The sequence below is a fragment of the Aulonocara sp. 'chitande type north' Nkhata Bay genome, linkage group LG8 (assembly GCF_057382095.1).
Source record: "Aulonocara sp. 'chitande type north' Nkhata Bay isolate Kocher_YH1m ecotype deep benthic linkage group LG8, A_spYH_male_GT1.1, whole genome shotgun sequence".
Lineage (NCBI taxonomy): Eukaryota > Metazoa > Chordata > Actinopteri > Cichliformes > Cichlidae > Aulonocara > Aulonocara sp. 'chitande type north' Nkhata Bay.
Genome location: NC_141351.1, coordinates 18,394,112 through 18,414,893, shown reverse-complemented (window position 1 = coordinate 18,414,893; position 20,782 = coordinate 18,394,112). Strand labels below are relative to the sequence as shown.

Below are 20,782 nucleotides of genomic sequence, written 5' to 3'. Positions count from 1 at the left end.
ATTTGAAGCTGCATCTACATGTGGCAGTGGTTTGTTGTGAATACTAACAATCTCACCCTTTCCCCCCTTCTCTGCCCGTCCCTCTGTCTCAGACTCAGTTTTTTTTATTTTACAGCCATCATATACTACATCACTATAACAGGGGCAGTCAACCTGAAAAGGTGAGACAATCAAGCAAACCAGCAGTCATAACAAGCTTCTCAAGCAGCTATGAATATGAACGACCGAGTACTTTCTCTAATCTCTGATATGCACACAACACAATGCAACCTACTCCCCCCCAAGAGGAAATTCAATTTGCAACAGGCAGTACAGAGACTGGGCTGCGTTTCACACAACAATCGTCAACATTTAATACATTCACACTCACAAATGCACGCAAACATAAAAGGAAGTGCACACTACAAGACGCCTGCCACTCTGAGGAGTTTCATATTGACCTAGATGAATGCTCGCACAGTGGCTCTGGTGATTCTATGAGTCTGAGCAGTTACACAAGATGTAATTACACATGGTTTTCATAGCATCTGGACAACCTGCAGTTTCGGGCCCTTGAGAGTTTCCCTAAAAGAGAAGAAGGGCTCCTTTTTTTTTTCTTTGTTTTTTTTCTAATGCGGTGGATGATATATGGAGGGCTGCTCCTTTCTGCTGCACACTGCTCCCGGTCTCGATGATTCACCAGTAAATGAGAAGCGACAGGTGACACAAGTACAAGTCCGTGACTTGACATTAATAAGCTATGACGGAGCAAAATTCATTATCAAACAGGTGCAGAAAGAGAAGCCAGGGTAAGTGGTCGGTCTGCAGGAAGATCAGGGGCAGTGGAGGGAAGATCTGTAGATGTGTGCGTGTGTGCCAGTGGACTGGCTATGTAATCAGTGCCATCGATTACTGTCAATTACAAAGGACAGAGTGGAAGTGGCAGTTGAAATTAAGGACAGTGTATCTTTATACGGCCAGCGTCGCCCTGCTGTTGATTTGAGGGATAAAAGCCTTAGCCGGCCAAGAACAGCAGATGCTGTCGCTGCTGCTGGAGGGAGCAGAGGAGGTAGCAGTCTGATTTTTCTGCCGTCATCAAAATACCGAGAAAACACGTCATGCCTCTTACACAGTAAAAGCCAAATTGCCCTTGTAACCACCCAGAAATCACAGATCGGCTCTCTTACGGAGCCTTAACAGCGATTCATTTATTGATAACATGATGCAGGGGACAGCTGGTGCGCGGAGCTTATAGGTATTACAGTGCAAACATAAAAGCGGCAGAGCTTGGACCGAATAACTTCCTTATTAACTGATCCAGGGGTACGTAGCGTTACTCAACACAGTAACACAAATCATCTGCAGCTGCTTGGAGAAGAAGAAGAAAAAAAGAAAAAAAGGGAGGGGGGGTCGGCCTAGTTAGCTAGCGACCACAGCCTTAGGTCGAGCCCGCACAGAGCTGCCAGCCCCGTGGGCTGGTGAAATGTCACAGGGCTACGTCTCCGGCGTCTCTCGGGGCCCGGCTGACGGGTCAAGCAGACCAGAGAACACCGGCTACCAGACGCGGAAAGGCCAGCAGCTGCTCATACACCAACATCTGCGCCTTCTGCTCATCCCTACCAGCGATTAAAAGACGCAACGCTAGTCGGCTAACTCGGCCAGTTTATCAATATCAGCGTGGTAGCTCCCTGGCTAGTAACTGAACGTTAGTGCGCTCTTCCCGTTACTGCCCGAGCAGCTGTTAGCCTATAGCAGCGGTTATTTAGCCTGACTGCACTACGACAATAGCACACGCCTGCTAGCATGCACTGACAGACCACTAAAAGCAGGCAGCAGAATTAAGTCTACAAGCAATTTTGGCTAACTATCACTGCTAGCTGGCTAACCAGAAATAATATGAGGCGAGGTTGCGGGGGTGGGGGGACAAAACGACAAGACAAACACGATGCACACTATAACGTTGAGGCTGCTTACTTCCCGAGCTCCTCGTATAGCTGGTACTCATCAGTAAACCGGGTGGAAGTAGCGGTGGTTGCCATGGTTAGAGCCGTGAGAGGGGAGCCCGAGCCTTGGGGTACGACGGCGGCAGCTGCGGCGGCAGGCTCTCGTACGGGGTCCGAGAGGAGGGTAGCCTAGCCTCCAATACTAAAGCACCTTTCTGACAGGCAGGCAAGACTGAAGAGAGGCGAGCAGAGACGGAAAGGGAGGGGCTGGCTACAAGAGGAGGAGGAGGAGTGATGATGGTGGTGTGTGTGTGTGTGTGTGTGCGTGCGTGTACGTGTAGTAAAGAGGTGCAATCCTCGCGAGAATAGGCTCGTGCAGCAATGAGAGCGGGGCCTCCAATTCAATGAAGTCACTGAAAAAAGTGGGGAGATGATGGTGAAATGTTCTCTCAGTCATTTAGATTAAATAATTCATCTTTTGTCGGGCAGTGGATCTCACAATGAGATGCCGCTAAAGTGTACAAGAGCCACGTGACGGTCCAGAGAAACAGAGTTGGCATCCAAGATCCGTCTCTTCTCATTTCTTTCAAAATAATATTGCAGGCAACAACCTGGCAGCAGCGTTTTTACTGCACCGGTCGGGATACACCCATCACTGGGTCACACCTCACTGCAGCAGAGTCAGACTGTGACACACACACACATTCATACACACACAAGGTATAAGTTCACACTCAAGGAATCAATATTGATTAATGCAGGTCTTGCTCTCAACACAGGAGGTCGGCCTTCCTGAACAACTGAATTGACTTTGCATTTGAGGGGAGTGCATGTGCATAAGAGAGGTAGGGATGGTTAATGGGAACAGTGTGACTGCTGTATCAGGTTTCCACTGACGAGCATCCACAGTGTGAGGGCTGTTGGCTTGGCGGCGCTAAAAGACAGTGTCACAAAGATCCAGAGTGCCTCTCTAAATGTTTAATGTGGCATGAGTGGGAGGCCATCAGAGGACAGGCAAGGTGGGGCTGGAGAGTTACAGTTAGAGGGCCTCTGCATGTGAGCAGTTCAGCTCAGAGAAGGGACAGCACACAGACACAGTCATAAGAAAAAGAGAGCAAAATGGTGATTTCACTTGAAAGTCTTTATGCGTGGTTGTCAGCGTGGGAACGCAAAAGCTGAAAACGCTGAAAAGTTCAAATATTACGAGTGGAGCCAGCTGAATCGGCGATGGAGAGCATGAAAAGGAGGCCGGCATTTATGTGCGAGCGTGTGCATGTTTGTGTGTTATGTGGAAGACAAACGAGCACTGCATTGTAGGCTACTGGCCCTATGCTGCCCTCCTTTTCCTACGTGCTAACCCCGCTGCCTCTCCTCCTCTTCCTCCACCTCCTCAGCCTCCACAAAAGTTATATAATGGTGAACTCCTCAGCCTTTGTTATCTCACACCAACCACACACTACGCCTTGCCCGCTTCATGAGAGACAGAGGAGTGAGGAGAGAGAGAGAGCGAGGAGAAAGTGGGATGATTTCTCATGAAGAAAAGAAACATAATCTGTGATTTTTCATGTTTTATTTTCAGATTGTAACAGTCACGCATATGCACACACTGTGCACTTTATATGCATGTGTTACCTACTGTGACGCAGACACTGGTTGACTGTGACTTCTCTCTTGGTTTTGCAATGAAAATGGTGCATGAAGGTGGCAGCTATTTATGCTGACATCTCTTATTACTCCCATGCCGCCCTGCAGGGAAAAACAAAGCACTCAATGTCTATGAAATTGCACTCAATCTCAAAGGAAATGCTGAATTATCATCATATTATAACATGTTTCACTATACACATTAAAGGCACTTCAAAGGTTTCCCTTAGTTAATGTATAGCTGCAGAAATGTATTTAGTAGTTCTTTGTTAAAAGCACCAGTTGAGGTTCTGCGGTAGTCAGAGCCAAAATATCATATTTCTGTTTGTAGCAGACTCTCATTGCTAACTGAAGCTGTGTTTATACCCAGAAAAGACTAACTGTGTAATCAAAGCTTGAGTAGCTGCGATACATTTAGGAATGAATTTTCCTCTGTTGTGACTAATGAGGGTGAATATGCCATCTGTTACATCATCACAACTGAGAGGGTGGATGTGGCCAGAAGCTGAGTGATGACACTCCCATTCTCCACTGCTTTTGGAGAAATAATCCGACTGGGGGAAGTGAATGAGTAACACTCTTCCTTCCTTCAGCAGATACTGTAGTGATGCCCGCGAGCAATAAGCTACCGACCCCCAACCGCTCAGCAAATCTGTCGTTGATGGTCGTGGCTGGGCTGTGCAGCGCCTGGGTGTCAGTGTGAGAGGCTGCATGGGCGAAAAGCAGGGTGTTGCTGATGAAACGCCAGTGTGCTCTGTCAGCTCGGACAGGATAAATAAATAATGGTAAGTTTGTGAAGATCACAGCAAAAATCAGGGGCGACATGTACTCGGCTCCTGTTCTTGATGATTACAGAGTTTAGTCATTCTGTGTTTCCTTCATTTCAGGGCGCGCTGCTAGAAATTCAAGCTCTGCTGACTCAGCCTGGGATTACTTCATGTGGACTATTTCACTACCTATTAAAAAATGAGCCATGAGCTGCAGTATCGGTCGGATGTTTACACACACTCATCACAGGCATGAATGTCATGGTAATTTGGGGCTTTTAATGGTTTCTTGGAACTGCTCTTTTTTACAAAATGGAATGATTGTACAGCATACATCTGTAGTGCAAAAGGTTGCATATTTTGCATTTTCTCCACACAGTATCAAACGTATAAATACAGGTTCAGATTTATACATACACTCACTAAGTGGTGCTGACAGTTCTACAGTGTCTTCTAACTTAACAAGGCCAAGGCCTCTTAATTCCTACCACAACTGGTAGTTTCTCTTTGCCAGTATAAAAAGTATTTGTTTGACAGGTCTCTTTGGATTGACCAATACTCAGAATGATGGGGAAATCCAAGGAACTCAGAAGAACTGTAGATTTACACAAGCTGGGAAGGTCTGTTCTAAACAACTGCGGATTCCAACATCAGTTCAGTTATGTACAATTGCGGCTGTACATACAATCGGGGTGGCTGTAGCTCAGGAGGTACAGAAGGTCATCTACTGATCTGCATCCAGTCTGCATGCCAAATATCCTTTGGTAAGACATTAACCTCAAACTGCTCTCAGATGCATTCATGGGAGTATGAGTGTGTGCAAATGTTAGATAGAACGCATGCAGGCTTAAGCCTGCATGAACTGAAAACTGCTTGAAGAACAGCATCACTTTCCACAGTGAAACAAGTCTCATCACCGGGGACTGAGAGTTGCCCCTGGTCCAGAAATACTCCATTTTTTAATCATTTTATTTTCTGCATGGTCAGTATTTTCATTGTTACCTCCCTCACACTTTTATTTAAACATAAATCTGGATTGGTTACAAAAGTTATTCATTTGTAAATGTCGACAAAGTTGATAAGATTAAAGGTGATAAAACAGAAGAAGATACTGGATGTAACCCCATTGTGCAGCCCAAAGATAAATAGACATTGTGACATCACCTGCTGGTTTTGGACTTTGCATTTTGAAGCCTCAATTTTGTGGAGCCAGAAGTGATGAAATCTGGATGAGAGGCAGGAATGCTAAGTCATTGGGTAATGCCTGCAAGCTTTTTTAACAAGCAACATGCACAAACATATGTACATATGTGCTAATTAGTCCCAAGTAACATGCAAGTATACTCACCAGCTTTGTAGATGTTAAGCACCCCACAGCATTCTGTATTACTTGCCAGATAACTCCATTAAAAATGCTCCAAAATACACAAATACCACAAACACTGTGGAGAGGTCCAGTTCACTGACTCTAATTAGCTAAGCTTTTCAAGTGTAACTCAAGGATAAGTTATACAAACATTTCCCGCAGTGCAGTTATTATGAAAAGGGAACACTAACCATAGAGGCTCAAACCATTTTTATTCCACTCTGTTAACAGGCTTTTTAAATGCAGTGTATCTGGACATCTTAACATGGGAATCTATGGGAATTAACTCATATTTAGGGCCCTCAAGTGGCCATCGGTGGAAGTGCTGTTTGTGTGTTCGGCATAGCTCCTTCACAGACCATTAGGTTGTTTTCCACTTCAGGGAAAAGGATCTAATGGTCGCTTTGTGTGGCCTGCAACTTCATGTGCATTCCCACGATGGTACACTGTCCTGTAGGACTGTGTGTGTGTGTGTGTGTGTACAGATCATCATAGAGTAGTACCTTTAATATTGAGAGAAAAGAGAAAATGGAGACAGCTGAGATAAGCCTGGAGTCTATGTTTTTATAAATGGGGAGCACAAAAGAGAAATGTTTTTAAATCTCTCCTGTGTTAAAGCAGCTGCCGCTACATCAGCAGGCTAATTTGAATAACCTTTGCGTGTCTTCATCGTAGCGGAAACACAGACAAACAATGACCTGAAGGGATATTTAAGTGCTGCGAAAAGGGTTCCTGAGGGAAAAGGTTCCAGGTACTTTAAATGGAAAAATAACTACTGGTTGTCCTAGAAAGTTTATTCTCGTCTTCTGGATGTTGAATTTTTTAGTGCAATGTTTTCGGATGATAGAGAATGCATAAAGACTGTAGGTTGTGAGAGGTGGGCACATTTTATTTTATGGTGGCCAAGCCCATTATTTGGTTATGCTAATGTACATTTAAGCAGAGAGCTAAAAAATTTCAAGTCAACTGCTTTGAGATACAGGGCACTGAAGCAGTGTCCTTCTTACACTGTACTTCCAGTGTAAATTATAGGGGAAGGAAAAGAATAATGCAAAAACACATTGAAAACTTTGATTTTTAATTCCTGCTTTAGTTGGTCTTCCTCAAGCTCTGCTTAGAAACACTGTGGACAAACAAAGAGGGACAGTATTTGATGATTGAGATATCAACTCAGATGCATTGCACATGTATTTTATATATATATATATATATATATATATATATATATATATATATATATATATACACACACAGCAGCTCTCGACAGCAAAATACTTGCGACTAGATGAGTAGCCTACAGTTTTTGCATTTTAAGATCATCAAAAAAATTTTAATGTTAGACAAAGTTAGTTAAAGTTGAAGTTAGACAAAATGCATTTTTTTAATATGATGTCATTTGTGATCAGAGACAAGCTATCCAAACCATCCTGGCTGAACAAAGGAGAGATGGTAGCTGACCAAAAAGAAAACCAAAATAATACTAGCTTAAAACTCCTAATCAGTAATTGTGATTTCAAGTATTTCCTTGGTCTTTAAAAAACAGCCTTTGATAATGATAATTTTTCTCTGGGGGTTCTTGTTTCTTTGGCCTGCATGAAACAACACGGTAAGAACACTTTAGAGTGAAGCAAGATGCACATTTTGTAATCTATCAGAACATTGTATGTAAACACATCAAACACATTCTTAAATTGTCAAATGTAAGTGTAAATAAGTCTTTATTTGTTCTCCTTCACACCTTTCTTTGACCACATGACGTCTTCCATCGAGGGCTGGGAAATGTGGTTATGAAAAGAATGTAGGAGGTACATTTTTGACAAGTCAACTGCACCCCGGAGGTTTTGTAAATTAGCAGAAGTTGGCCCCAAAAAGAGGTTCTGTAGGGTCTTGACATCACTATATATAAAATGATCTAAGATGAAAAGTGAACTGAATCAGTTTAGGCTTGTGTTCCACACACTTTAAAAACCAACAGTGCACAACTTGGACTTTACTTCCATCTTGTGTTCAACAGAGAAAACTGCAGCATGAAGGAGGGGAATAAAAACATCTGTGAAATGCAGCTTTTCACAGCACTGGTGACTTACTGTACACCACACTAGTTAAACACACACGCACAAGCATGCCTGAGAGAAAGAAAATCCAAAATAAATTCAAGCTTGTGTCCCCAGTTCTTGTTTTTTTCTTTTTACTTTTTTTAAGTCATTAAAGATGAATGCTGTACAATCAGTCCAGCCATCAATGACGAGTGTACGTAAACGTGACCACAACTTTATATTGTTCTAAGCTTTTAAGAACTGCCTAGAAAATAAGCAAACAACAAAACAGTACATTTGCAGCCATAGATCTTAAACAGTCGATGTCATTTATCTACTTATTTTCTGCACTGTCAGTGCATTCTTTGTTCATATGTAAATGTCACAAAGTTGATAAGATTAAAGTTGAAAAAACAGAAGAAGATACTGGATGTAAACCCATTGCAACCCCTCTGTGAGATCACCTGCTGGTTTTGGACTTTGTATTTTGAAGCCTCAGTTTTGTGGAGCCAGAAGTGACGGGATTTAGATGATAGGGTGGCGGCTGATATCAGCTACTGCCTTTTTGTTTGTTTAGTTGCAACTAGTTGTAACTAATAAGTGTCTCGCCAAGGGACACTATAAACTGTGTCATTCAAAACACTTATGCCATTTAGTTCATTTTCAGCAAAAGTAGACCAACCTCAGTTTCAACAAAGACATAAATGAAGAGTCGCACATCAACACTCATGAAGTCTTGTGATAAAGAGTCCTTCATCACACGGAGTAGTAAAAACATAACTTGCTTATGTATTTTTACTGCATGTGTGATGTTGCAGTGTGACCATAGCATCTGTAAGGACAGTGCGCAAATACGGGGTGTGTAGGAAAGAAGTGTAGGAAATGATCATCTCATGGACGTCAATCCCAAGCCTCTGATTAATTTTGTTCCGAACGTCTTGAATAAATGCTATAGAAAGAGGTGCTCCATCCATCAGAGTCATAATAAGTCAAGAAACTTTATTTGCTTAATGCCAAATGCTGAATGTTAAACTACGTTACATTTACTCTAGCAGATAAAAATACTTGGAGTTTGTTTTTCATACTGTTGCTTATAAAGCTAAAAACGATCCTCTGAGTTTTCATTTAGATCCGTGAAGGTTTTTGGTTCATTGACTTTAATGCAAACCATTGCGCTCGTTTCCGGGTTCATATATTTTTTACAAGAAAGAAAACGGAAAGAAAAACACACCCCAAAAATCTTTTACTGGGTTTTAGTGCAGACTTTAGTTCATCCCCCGTTTGGAACAAGCTATTTTAGCATCTCCTTTCAGTTAGTTTCCTTTTTATATTTCTGTGTTCACACCCAGACCTGTGTGATTGTGGTGAGTGTATTAGGGATATCTGATCTTAGTGAAGTCACTGAATAGAAAGATGTAGGGAACAGAGCTTTTAGAGCAGTATTAAGCATGAATCTTTGCTGCATGCACACATACACACTGTGTGTATGTGTGAGTGTGTGTTCATCTGGATCACCTTCCTTCTCTTTGCCACACTTAGAAATAACATCCAGATGTCTTCACTGTAGATCTGGTGAGGTTTAGGTGAACTGAGGGAACAGAAAGGGAACACAGAAGGGAACTAACAAACCTAAAGTAAAGTAAAACTAAAGTAAAAACAAAAGGCACAAATAAAAGGACAGGAAGCAATAGAAATAATCTTAGGATAACTCATACACACAAGAAAATACAAAGTAACACTGTTAACAGAAAACTCTAAATAATACAGAACTCCAACATGAATTGCTTCTCAACACCAGAAAGAATCACGATTTGCAGAAAAATTCAAACCCAAGGGTCAAAGACGCACACACACATAGTACACTGTGCAGTCCAGAAGCCCCACTTTCTGTTTTCAACCAGGGAGGAAAACGTATAAAAAAATACCATCCTGCAGACAGCTGCTGGCATTTGTGGCTCACTAGGCAGACAGTAGGCAAGTATTGCTTCTATGGGTGTGTACGTGTGTGTGTAAATAGGTCATTACAAAGACCTGCAGCTTTGATACTTAAAGAACGTGAACGAGACGGAGACAGTGAACATGTAACCTGTTTGCTATGCATTTTTAAACAGAGAACACAAAAGAGATATTTTTCTAAAGACCTGGGTGAAAACATCTGTCTGAATAATCTTTGAAGGTTTGCACTGCAGTGGAAACACAGACAAACACTGATGTGCAGAAAACTTGAAGAAACACGGAAGTATTTGTTCAGGAGGGTGGACGATCAGATCTGCAGAGCAAAAAACTAGAAGCTACTTGGAACAAGGACAGAGAACAAAGGTGAGCGGCAAATTATGCTAATGAGTGATTATAACAGTGTTTTATGTTTTTGCATGGAATCAATTTAGTCTGTTGTTTTTACTGTGTGTCAGCTGTTGGGGTGCGTTTTGTTCAGCAGGAGTAGACGAGATCCAAATGATGCCAAATACAGCTGCTGCCAAGAAATGTCGCTCCCTAATGATTAAAAACTATAAACCAGTGCAAAAATGACAATTCACTATAGACAATAAATAACTAAATATAATCCACTATCCTCAAATCACACATTACAAATACTTAGCGTTGGTTTGTGAATTTTTGTTGCTCCCTAAATTGGCGCGCAAATCATCAAAACTTTCTGAACGTGTTCTTTCGTTTAAAGTTACTGAAAACCATCAAGTTTTCACATTTCAGGCCACTTTGTGAAACTCTGTGGGAGAACAAGTTTATTTCCTTCTATCAAAATATTTATCAGGTAGCGTGAAGGTGATATAACCTTTTTTATTTTGATCTGAAAGGGAATATTGCACACTTTTTTTCATGATTTCAAAGACCAGTCTTATTATTAAGACCGGGTTTATTATTCTAATGGTCACTTAGCCTTTAAACATTGTAAATTTACCATAGGTAGTAGAAATAAAAGTAAAGAGAATGAATAAAATGTATGTGCTCCGAGCTAGTGTGTTAGCAAATGAGGAAGTGTTCCAGTTGTTGGGAAGTTTTTCAGTTTTAAAAAACTGAGACTTGTTCTGTTTGATTTTTTGTTTTGTTTTGTTTTGCTTGAGGTTGAATTTTACTGCAGGCATGTTCAGGCAGCTCCTCCACACACAAAGACAGGGAAGCACGAGAGGCAAAGATGAGGTATAACTCAAAGCAAATGGATGTTTTACCTGCAGAGAGAGAAAATGGGTCCAAAGGATTTTGTTTTCAGTGCTTCACAGCTCTGCTGTCCACAGGTTGCTGACAGAACCAACTAAAGTTGGAATCACATCTAACTGACAATTTAATTTTTGTTTTGCTTTAGAGTGGCCTCTGTTTTTATTAGGGTGAGGGTGTGTTTTCTTTTTTTCTTTTTTTGCTTGTTTACTTTCTTCTATTCATTTCTGACATAAGAATAAGCTCCAGAAGTTAATAATTTCAAAGTTGCACCAAACTGATAATATTTAACACAAACATGTCCATAATGTTTAAAGTAATCCTTCTTACAAATGACCTAAACTAATCGCAGAGTTCTAACTTTAATCTCAAAATTCTGAGAAAAAAGTCAGAAATCAGAGAAAAAATAATTCTGAGAAAAACATCAGAATTCTGGAAAACAAGAAGAAAAAAGAAGAAAAAAATAGCTTCCATGTCTGAAAAATAAAGCGGGCACTGAAATGCATTAAATCTGCTTGGCCAGCAGACCTTCCAGTTGTATATTTGGCTCCATTCCTTAGCAAACGAGCTCAGCAAACACTTTGATGACAACTTTATGGGCTGTCAGTATCAGACAAAACAATTTTTTATCTGTTACATGATTTTGATGTTTAGATTTAGATAGTCATTTTGTTCCACAAATTACTTCTAACATCTTCTTATTTGTCTTTCATCATCAATCCACAGACCTGAAGACCCTTATCAGCTGATTGTGCACTTCCACATAAGACTTGCTGACAGTTAACAATGACTACTCTAGCACAAGTTAAAAAACTGCTGAAAGATTACCTCGACGAGCTAAATGAATCTGATCTAAGATCCTTTCAGTGGTACTTGGCCTTGAATGAGACAAAGGGACAACAAACTATCAAGACATCTCATCTGGAGAATGCTACCAGAGAGAAAACTGTGGACAAGCTGGTCCAGGTTTATGGGGAAGATGATGCTGTGAAGGTGACAATTGACAATTTCAGTAGCATTAAGCGCAATGACCTGGCAAAAAAGTTAACTGAAGGTAAAATGCCATGGTGGTGTTGACACATCATGCAAACATTGAATATTTGTTCATTTGCATCTTCTTGTCTTGTTCATTATCTCTCCCAATGCGTAACATACCGTCGATTTGTCACGTCCATAGGCCTCTCATAGTAACACAAAAGGTAACTTTCCACGTTCTTATGAAATGCTCAGTTTTCAATTCAATCAAATAGAACGCTGCAAAGCGGCTTTCTATTCCATCCCTAATCTTAACCGTACCCTTAACCATAACCTTAATCATAATTTTAACCATGCCTAACCCTATCCCTAACCCTGACCCTATCCCTCCTAACCATAACGTTGTTAAGTTGATTTTCATGTCACACGTAAAACACTTAAAGATTCATTCCAACCGACTCTCATGTGTCCGAAGGCGTAACTGTGATGGGGTTACACCGTCACAGAACGCTGACAAGCAACATGAGTGCAGGCACGCACAACCACAATTAGATTCCACACTCTTCACACGGTGTTATTGTGGCTACGTGTCGCTAAGCCAACAGGTCAGATAAACAGGAAGGGGTGACAGCTAATTCAGATATCCTGAACACAAAGGAACCACAGAGACTACCTCACAGTCATTTCATTATTTACACACCTGCTGCCTGGGCTTTAAGGGGGTTGTCTGCAAGAGGAAGACGACTCAGTCCATCATCATTACTGTTGTTCTTGTCCTCTCTGTATTTAATGAACATACTTATATGCTCTTAACAATACCGCCTATCGCATGATCCTCTGTGACGCCAACAGAGGGACGGCCTTCATCTCATGAAAAAAAACTTATCAATGGCTTGTGATCCATGATAATCATATACTTCCTGCCATACAAGTACCTATGAAAATACTGTACACCTGTCACGGTTAACGCTGGCCAACCATGGGGATGTGGGGAAAGGAGGACCCAAATGCTGGTCTCTTTGATGCAACAGTGCATTTATTTACAGTGCAGGGAAAATAACAATAAATCCCCAGTGCGTTCCCGACTCCCCTGACATATCTTCTTCCCAGTGTTAGTGTTCTTTGTCTCCGCTCCTTAGTGTTTGAGCACCCATGCTCGCTGCCCTCTCATCTCCACACTCTCCTGTGGAATAACAAAGAGGCAGCCGTCAGACACACCACAATGCAGCAGACTAAACTTACTAACTGGCCAAGAGACTAACGTGAAGTCACGCAATGATCCAGCATCGGAGAGAGCTCCACCACACTCTTAAGTAGCTCCTCCGATGAGGCTTGATCAGCTGCAGGTGTGTGATGGTCTTCAGGTGTGGCCAACCACCTGGCAGGGCCACACCCACCAGGTCTGAAGGTGCTCCCAGATACACCTGCATCCACACACACACACACACACACACACCAAAAATACACATGTCCATAATTGCTCAGACCCAGGACCCTGACAACACCAAATATTAAAGCCAATCCTTCTTTATCCAGCTGTTAGTAGTTCTTTTCTGTTACGTTCAGTGTACGTGATGCAAACCCAATAGGTTTCTCCTGACCATCTGCTGAGCTATCTCTGCTCCCACTAGGGGGATGCATTGCAAGAAAAAATCCAATCTTTCTTCTCATCATAGTGCACCAATACACTACTTGACAGTTGCAATAGTTCCTTTGACTTACAGAAAACCTTCTTCTGTTCTGGTCCCCAACACCACGGTTCCTCCTTTCTCAGATGCTTGTGCAGTGGGGCCAACAGCATGGACAAGTTTGGCAAGAACTTATTATAGAACTTCAACAACCCCAAATAAGCTTTGAGCTCTGTCGCTGATTTTAAGGGTGGCACCTCCTGCACTGCTTTCACTTTTGCCGGCACTAGACATAATGTGGTCATATCCACCCGATGTCCTAGAAATGTCACTTCCTTCTCCATGAACTGACATTTGCTCCTTTTTAAACGCAGCCCCGCCTCATCTAAGTGCTGCAGTACTCCATTCAGTGTCTGAAGATGTTTTTGGTCATTTTTTGTAGTCACCACAAATCCTGGCACTGGAGTCTGGCTTTAGTATTGGTACAATGGGTGCTGCCCAATCAGAGAATTTCACTGGCTGGATAATTTTCTCCTCCAACAGTCTCTCCACTTCTTGCTACACTTTCTTTTTCATAGAAAACAGAACTAATTGTGTCTTATATAAGCAAGGTTTGGAATCACTGGCTACATGTATCTTTGCTGCGAACCCCTTTAGCGTTCCTAGCTCATCCTTAAACACTGTTGCATGTCTGGCCAGTATCTGCTGCAGCATCTTCTCTGCCTTCTATCTCATGTATAGGATGCCACTCTAGTTGGAGGGCCTTAATCCATCCGCGACCCATCAAAGTAGTTCTAGCCCCTTTAACCACCGCCATCCAGTGTTTTTCTTACTGTCTCTGAATTCCACCTTCACTTTGGCTGCTCGTGACCTTTGGCTACCTTGTGGCCTCCACACGTTCTCAGTTTGATTCCACACTTGCTTACTTTGGGTGCATTACTGCCTTTAAAAGGTTTTTTAAATGTCTCCTTTGACATGATAGTGAAGCCACAGCCCGTGTCTGTTTCAAAAATCACATTCTGTCCATTTACTTTTAGTTCCTTTCTGATGGGTTCCTCCCTCGGAATACTAATCTCCTCATGCATATTGTACATAGTCACACTACTTGCCTTTATGTGCTGATCTTTTAGGATTTATCTTTTTAAATTATGATCGTGTTCTTATTTGTGGTGATTTTAACATTCATATATGCTGTGAGGCGGACCTATTGGCTAAGGACTTTCTTGCCCTTATTGACTCTTTTAATCTCACTCAGTGGGTGAGAAAATCAACCCACACTAAAGGCCATATGCTGGACTTGGTATTGTCGTATGGACTGGATATTTGCATCACAGACATTAATGATGCTGGGATTTCGGACCATTTCCCAGTTATCTTTGATGTTCAGTTATGCAATATGGAACTGAACTCTGAGGGTCCACTGTGCTTATCGCGTCTGATTAATTCTGAGGCTGTTGCCCTTTTCTCTGCGGCCTTTGCTAACTCTGTCTGTTACGATGACATTAGTAATGCACCTCTCTCGGTTGATGGCGCAGTCAACTCTTTTATTTCTACATGCTCTTCTATTTTGGACACTGTGGCTCCAGTAAAGACTAAACGCCGTAAAACCTCTCGCCAACCCTGGCTAAATGAATACACCCTCGCTCTTAGACATGAACGTCGTCGAGCTGAGAGGAGATGGAAAAAAGATCAACTTCAGGTGTCCCTTGACATCCTGCATATGAGCCGGTCTAAATTTCAGAAGGCTGCCAAAATGGCAAAAACTTCTTTTTTGTCGAACATCATTGCAACTAATAGTCACAATCCTTGAGTTCTGTTTAAAATCTTTAACTCAGTGGTTAATCCTTGCTCTGATGTTTCGATGGGTGCCTCCCCGGCCCTCTGCGAAAAGTTTCTAAATCATTTCATAGATAAAATCTCAGTGTTAAGGGCCCCACATTCTCCGGCAGTAAATCAAGCCCCAGTTTCCGAATGTTCAACGGTTTTTCAACAGTTTGAACCTGTGTCATTCTCGACTTTAAAGGAAATAATTAATAACCTGAGAAGCTCAAATTCTCTGCATGACATTATTCCTTCTCGTATCATTAAGGATGCATTGAAAACAATCGGGTCTTGTATCTTATTTTTAATTAACTCATCACTGTTATCTGGCTGTGTTCCGACTGTCTTTAAACATGCAGTCGTGCAACCTGTTATCAAGAAAAGCAGCCTTGATCATAACACTCTAGCAAATTACAGGCCGATTTCTAAACTCCCTTTCATGTCAAAAAGTTTAGAGAAAATAGTGCTTCAGCAACTACAGACCCATTTAGAGATAAACGGTATAAGTGATAAATTGGGTCCTGTGTTGTTTTCTCTGTACATGCTGCCCTTGGGCTCCATTTTTGAAAAACACAATGTCTCTTTTCACTGTTACGCTGATGATATTCAAATCGACCTCCACTTGACTGGGGATGTTTCGTCTTCACTACATCCTCTGTTTGATTGTCTGAGGGATGTCAAAGACTGGTTATCACGTAACTCTCTTACTTTAAATGAAAAGAAGACAGAAATTATTGTTTTTGATAGAAATATGCCTCTGGAACAACTGACTGGCACATTCGGGCCTGTTGCTAATCACCTCACTGATGCTGCTAGGAATCTTGGAGTTTTCATAGATAGTTCCTTCAAACTAGATAAACAGGTTTCTACTTTGGTAAAAACCAGCTAATTTCTAAGGCTAAACCTTATATACCATGCAAAGATCTGGAGAAACTCATTCATGCTTTCATCACTTCAAGACTAGATTATTGTAATTCTCTCTACTTGGCCCTTCAATCTTCCCTCCTTCAGCGATTGCAGCTGGTCCAAAATGCTGCAGCACGTCTCCTGGCACTAGAAAGTATGATTCTATCACCCCTGTTCTAGCCAACTTACATTGGCTTCCTATTAAATATCGAATTGATTTTAAAATTTTATTGTTTACTTATAAAATCCTAAATAATATGGCACCTGACTACCTAGCTGATCTCCTCTGTCTGTATAGCCCTAAGAGAGCACTAAGATCATCGGGCCAACTGCTCTTAGTGCAACCTAGGTCTCGGCTGAAGACCAGAGGAGGCCGTGCCTTTGCCGTTGCCGCACCCAGGTTATGGAATATTCTTCCTCTTCATATTTGCGCATCAGATTCTATTCAATCTTTTAAATCACGTCTAAAAACGTTCTAGTTTAACCTGGCATTCCAGGCTAATTAGGGTAATTTACATCTGGCTTTGCATTTAGATTATGTAATTATTTTATATTTTATATCTGTAATTTATATTTTATATTGTGATTTTTATCTGTATCATGATTTTACTGGAAAGCATTTTGGTGTACTTTGGTCTTTAAAATGTGCTATATAAATAAATTTTGATTGATTGATTGATTTCAGCTTCTTTCTCCTCACTCTCCCCATTATCCAAAAGTTGATTCTGTTCATCTGGACGTAGCGTTTTGTGAGAGAAATGTTTCCTCACTTGGATGAGTGACAAAACATTTCTCCCACAAAACGCTACGTCCAGATGAACAGAATCAACTTTTGGAGATTTACTTTCCTGGATGATTGAGAATGCATCAAGATGTTTTCTCCCCATTCTCCTCTTCTAAGACATATGCTTGTTTTCCTTGTCTGCCAGCCACACCCTCCTTTTTGTTCCGTTTTTTCTGCGGACCCTTTTTATGTGTCCCACCTTGCCACAGTTGTGGCACTTTTCTGTAACAAACCTGCAGTCACCGGCCACATGATTTATCCCCCCACATCTGTAGCATTCCCTGATATCTTGTTGTGACTTCGAGCCGACGTCCTCCATCTTGTTCACCAATCCTATTCGTTTACTGAATCACGACTGCTCCGTCATGCTCCTCAAGCCCACAGTGTCTCTGTTACCTGCTTCCTTTGCTTGAGAAAACTTCAGCACTCAACAGCACTGCTCGCTTCTTCTCCTCCTCCTTAAAATAATTTGCGACAGAGAAGTAATCCAAAATCTCACAATATTCTTCCCAGGATTGCAACTCGCTATCAAACAGCACCACCAGGCCCATGGTGGTAGCCATCATTCCTCACCCAGAGTTATACTTTTGTTGGGGGTTTTCTGTAGGACACTGTAGGTTTCCAGAAAGTAGTCATAAATACATTTGTGATTATCATAGAAAATATGGCTGGAAATGAGCAAAGAAAAGTATTGTTTTGTGAAGAAAATTGCCTTGATTGATAATTATTATGCCTACTGGGATGGGCAGTGGAGTATAAAGGAAGGTTATCAGGGCCTACTGGAGAGTGTGAGATGGTTACGGTTGTGAAATGGTTACGGTGAGGGTAACATGTAGGGTGGTTCAGCCACTTGAGCTTTGCAAATAGACTACTTTTTTTTGTTTTTCATTGAGTTACGTTTATTTATTTTTTAAATTCTTTCTGTAATTAGTTCTTTGTGCACTTGGGAGGCCAGCATAATAAAGTACACACTCCGAACCCTGCCTGACTACGCCTATATTTGTTCGGGAGAAGTTTCTGAGAGGACCCCGCGGCAGTAACATGCTGACGATTTGTCACAGTCGTCGGTATGTTACGCGTTGGGATGAGAACCTGTTCATAGACATCATCAAAGATGGATGCAGCTTCTGGGGCAGAAAAATTAAGCCAATGATTAAATGCCTTAAACCTGCATTTCATGTAAAGGCCACCAGATGGCGACAAAAAACCTCCAGATCTATACAAGTCTCTCTGTAAACCATTTGCTCCTGAGTTCAAGGTCTCTGTCATTTATATTCGGTCATACTGAATAAAAATGGTCTGTTTTGTAAATTTTGGTTATTTTGTGATATTAAAAATGTGAAATTTCTTTGGTATTCTCAGTCGTTGGCTAAGAACTCATCAGTACTGCATCCATCTTTTATAGTGTCTACAGCATTGGTTTAAATAGCAGTGACAGAGATGCCACACCCTTTGCACTGGATTAAATAAACAATAACATTTGTATATATTTTATTTTAAGCAACTTCCAGAAAGGACAAGCCAAATAATGAAGAGGCAAGTGGTGAATATTCAATTGATGAGGAATCACAAGATGAAGAGTGGAATGATGAAGAGGAAGAGGATGAAGAGTGGAATGAAGAAGAAAACGAGGATGAAGAGTGGAATGAAGAAGAGGACGAGGATGAAGAGTGGAATGATGAAGAGGAAGAAGATGAAGAATGGAATGATGAAGAGGACGCAGATAAGGAATGGAATGATGAAGAGTCAAGAGATGAAGAGTGGAGTGATGGAGAGCCAGTGGTCAAAAAGAGAAGAAGAGTCCATTGATTGAAACCTCAATGATGCGCTGGAGGTGGGAAAAAATCTAGGAAATGTCGCGTCATCAGCAAGTCGTCTACAACCCTGAACCTCCAATTATTTTTGAAACTGTCTTTTCCTAGTGCAGGGGTGTCAAACTCAAATACACAGTGGGCCAAAATTCAAAACAGGAACAAAGTCGCGGGCTAACGTTTATATTTATTGAAATATATTTATTCTCCAGATATAAGAATGAATCTTTTCTTATGGACTCAAACACGTTTGAGTATTCAGTTTTTTCTGAAAAACGGTATATGGAACAAGCAAAGCTTAATACTAAACAATATATATATTAGCTGTATAATACCAGTAGGCCAGCTCTAATAGTAATCTGGTATGGCTTCGCGGGCCAAATGTAATTAGGCTGCGGGCCAAATTTGGCCCGCGGGCCAGAGTTTGACACCTATGTCCTAGTGGATCAACTGACCACTAGGAAAATACAGTTTTCTTATTTCTGTCTGTTTGTAATTTTTTTTGTAATTTGCAGATGTTACTTGGTTTAACATGCTTGAGTCACTTGTAAGAATTGCTACTGACACAATTGTAACAAATTCAGATTTCTTGGTTTTAAAATGTTACACAGTACAAAAACTCCAAAAAGTGTTAAGTCCGCCAAAGAGTAATTTAATAATAGAAAAAATAAAGTAAAATATGTTGCAGACGTTTCTGTTGAGCTGCTGATGTATGGTAAGACTATTCTGCTTATGTACAAAAATCACAGTTTATTAATCAAATACCATCAAGATGATGGTTGCAAATAGTTTGTTTCACAGATTTTAACTTTTGTTTTTAGCGTGTTTTGTTTGGCAGCTTTAGCTTTTAAGCTAAACATATTATCTTTTCCAAGACAAGCTCTAAAACTCTCCACGGCAATATTCCCTCTAATTTTTCATGTGTCTGAGCGAACACACAAACTCCCTGAGCGGTCCCTTGGACCACTGTGAGCGACAGCAGACGTGTGCACTGTGGTCACGCCAGCATCCAAGTTACATGGTTTATTAAAATAATCAAATTACAGCATTTACATTTATGTTAGACTACTTTTAAATAAGTGCTTTATCCCACTTACAATGAAAATTAAAAAAAAATCCTGTTCATGACCTGTGTAGTATGTTAACACTATTGGAAGTAAAAATAACTTGAACTCCAGTTTTGAAAACACAACTTTCTTTTTTTTTTTTTTTTTTTTTTTTAATAAAGCTCTGACTTGTATTATGAGTCTGTGGTCTGGGAGAGAGTCCTGTAACTCTCTGTCTGCAAAATACAGTAAATAATGACCAATGTTGGGCAATTAATTATATAGCTACTTCTTATATAGACAATAAACAATATAAACAACGATAGTATTCAGGAAGAAAACCAAACATTGCATATATTTTTTATCATAACTCTGGTTTTACGTGGCCTATCAACACAATTTATAAACTGGTATAAAGTCCACATTTTTTCCGTCAATTGTTCCGTCTGTCCTGAAAAGATTTTCTCCTTCATTTCTGTCAAACAATGCTGTATGAAACGTTTTCAGCTGTTAGTATCATGGTTGCTAGGCAACCTGGGCAGCACGACGGAGGCTACGTCCCATTTCACAAGCCTCGCACTTCCGGCCTTAGCGGTCTTTGAGTACGTGGCCCTTGTTGACCGTTAAGGCTGCGTACTTTAAGGCTGCAGACCCTGAATTGGGATACAGCCATAGCCTGTCAACGACGTTGATTAGCTGCGTATATATACGAATGTGAATCGCATCATTGGTTGGACTATGGCAGGGGTGGGCAATCTCAGTCCATGAGGGCCGGTGTCCCTGCAGGTTTTAGATGTGTCCTCGAACCAACGCAGCTGATTTAAATGGCTAAATTAGCTCCTCAACATGTCCTGAAGTTCTCCAGAGGCCTGGTAACGAACTAATGTTGACCCAAGGTGAGA

General features: G+C 41.2%; 2 protein-coding genes and 1 long non-coding RNA gene across 16 annotated transcripts in view; 2 read left to right on the top strand and 1 right to left on the bottom strand.

The window, feature by feature from the left end:
• The window catches only part of LOC147323602 (calcium/calmodulin-dependent protein kinase type II subunit gamma), a 41,932-nt gene extending 39,708 nt beyond the window's left edge, over window positions 1-2,224 (bottom strand). For 9 of the 14 annotated variants that reach the window (XM_086304050.1, XM_086304056.1, XM_086304058.1 and 6 more), the window contains exon 1: window positions 1,954-2,223. In XM_086304050.1, the coding sequence (XP_086160176.1) occupies window positions 1,954-2,018 (65 nt within the window). In that variant the 5' untranslated portion in view covers window positions 2,019-2,223. Of the gene's footprint in view, window positions 1-1,953 lie in introns of all 14 variants that reach the window. The other 5 variants (XM_086304048.1, XM_086304054.1, XM_086304057.1 and 2 more) reach the window with 1 other exon arrangement.
• Window positions 1,137-4,585, top strand: LOC147323601 (uncharacterized). The gene is made up of 3 exons (XR_015130757.1): window positions 1,137-1,302; window positions 4,163-4,351; window positions 4,454-4,585. It is a non-coding gene; the product is annotated as an uncharacterized LOC147323601 (long non-coding RNA).
• A 5,356-nt stretch (window positions 4,586-9,941) lies between these two features.
• LOC147323600 (uncharacterized) lies at window positions 9,942-19,823 on the top strand. The gene is made up of 3 exons (XM_086304802.1): window positions 9,942-10,054; window positions 11,636-11,963; window positions 18,525-19,823. Exons 2-3 carry the CDS (start codon window positions 11,696-11,698, stop codon window positions 18,830-18,832), a joined length of 576 nt encoding a protein of 191 aa, XP_086160928.1. The 5' UTR covers window positions 9,942-10,054; window positions 11,636-11,695; the 3' UTR covers window positions 18,833-19,823.
• Window positions 19,824-20,782: the final 959 nt, after the last annotated feature.

Bases quoted from the DNA above. Each gene is read 5' to 3' on its own strand.
- LOC147323600 (XM_086304802.1), top strand. From the start codon at position 11,696: ATGACTACTCTAGCACAAGTTAAAAAACTGCTGAAAGATTACCTCGAC. The intron at 11,964-18,524 runs GTAAAATGCCAT...TTTTATTTTAAG, and splicing joins GGCAAAAAAGTTAACTGAAG to CAACTTCCAGAAAGGACAAG.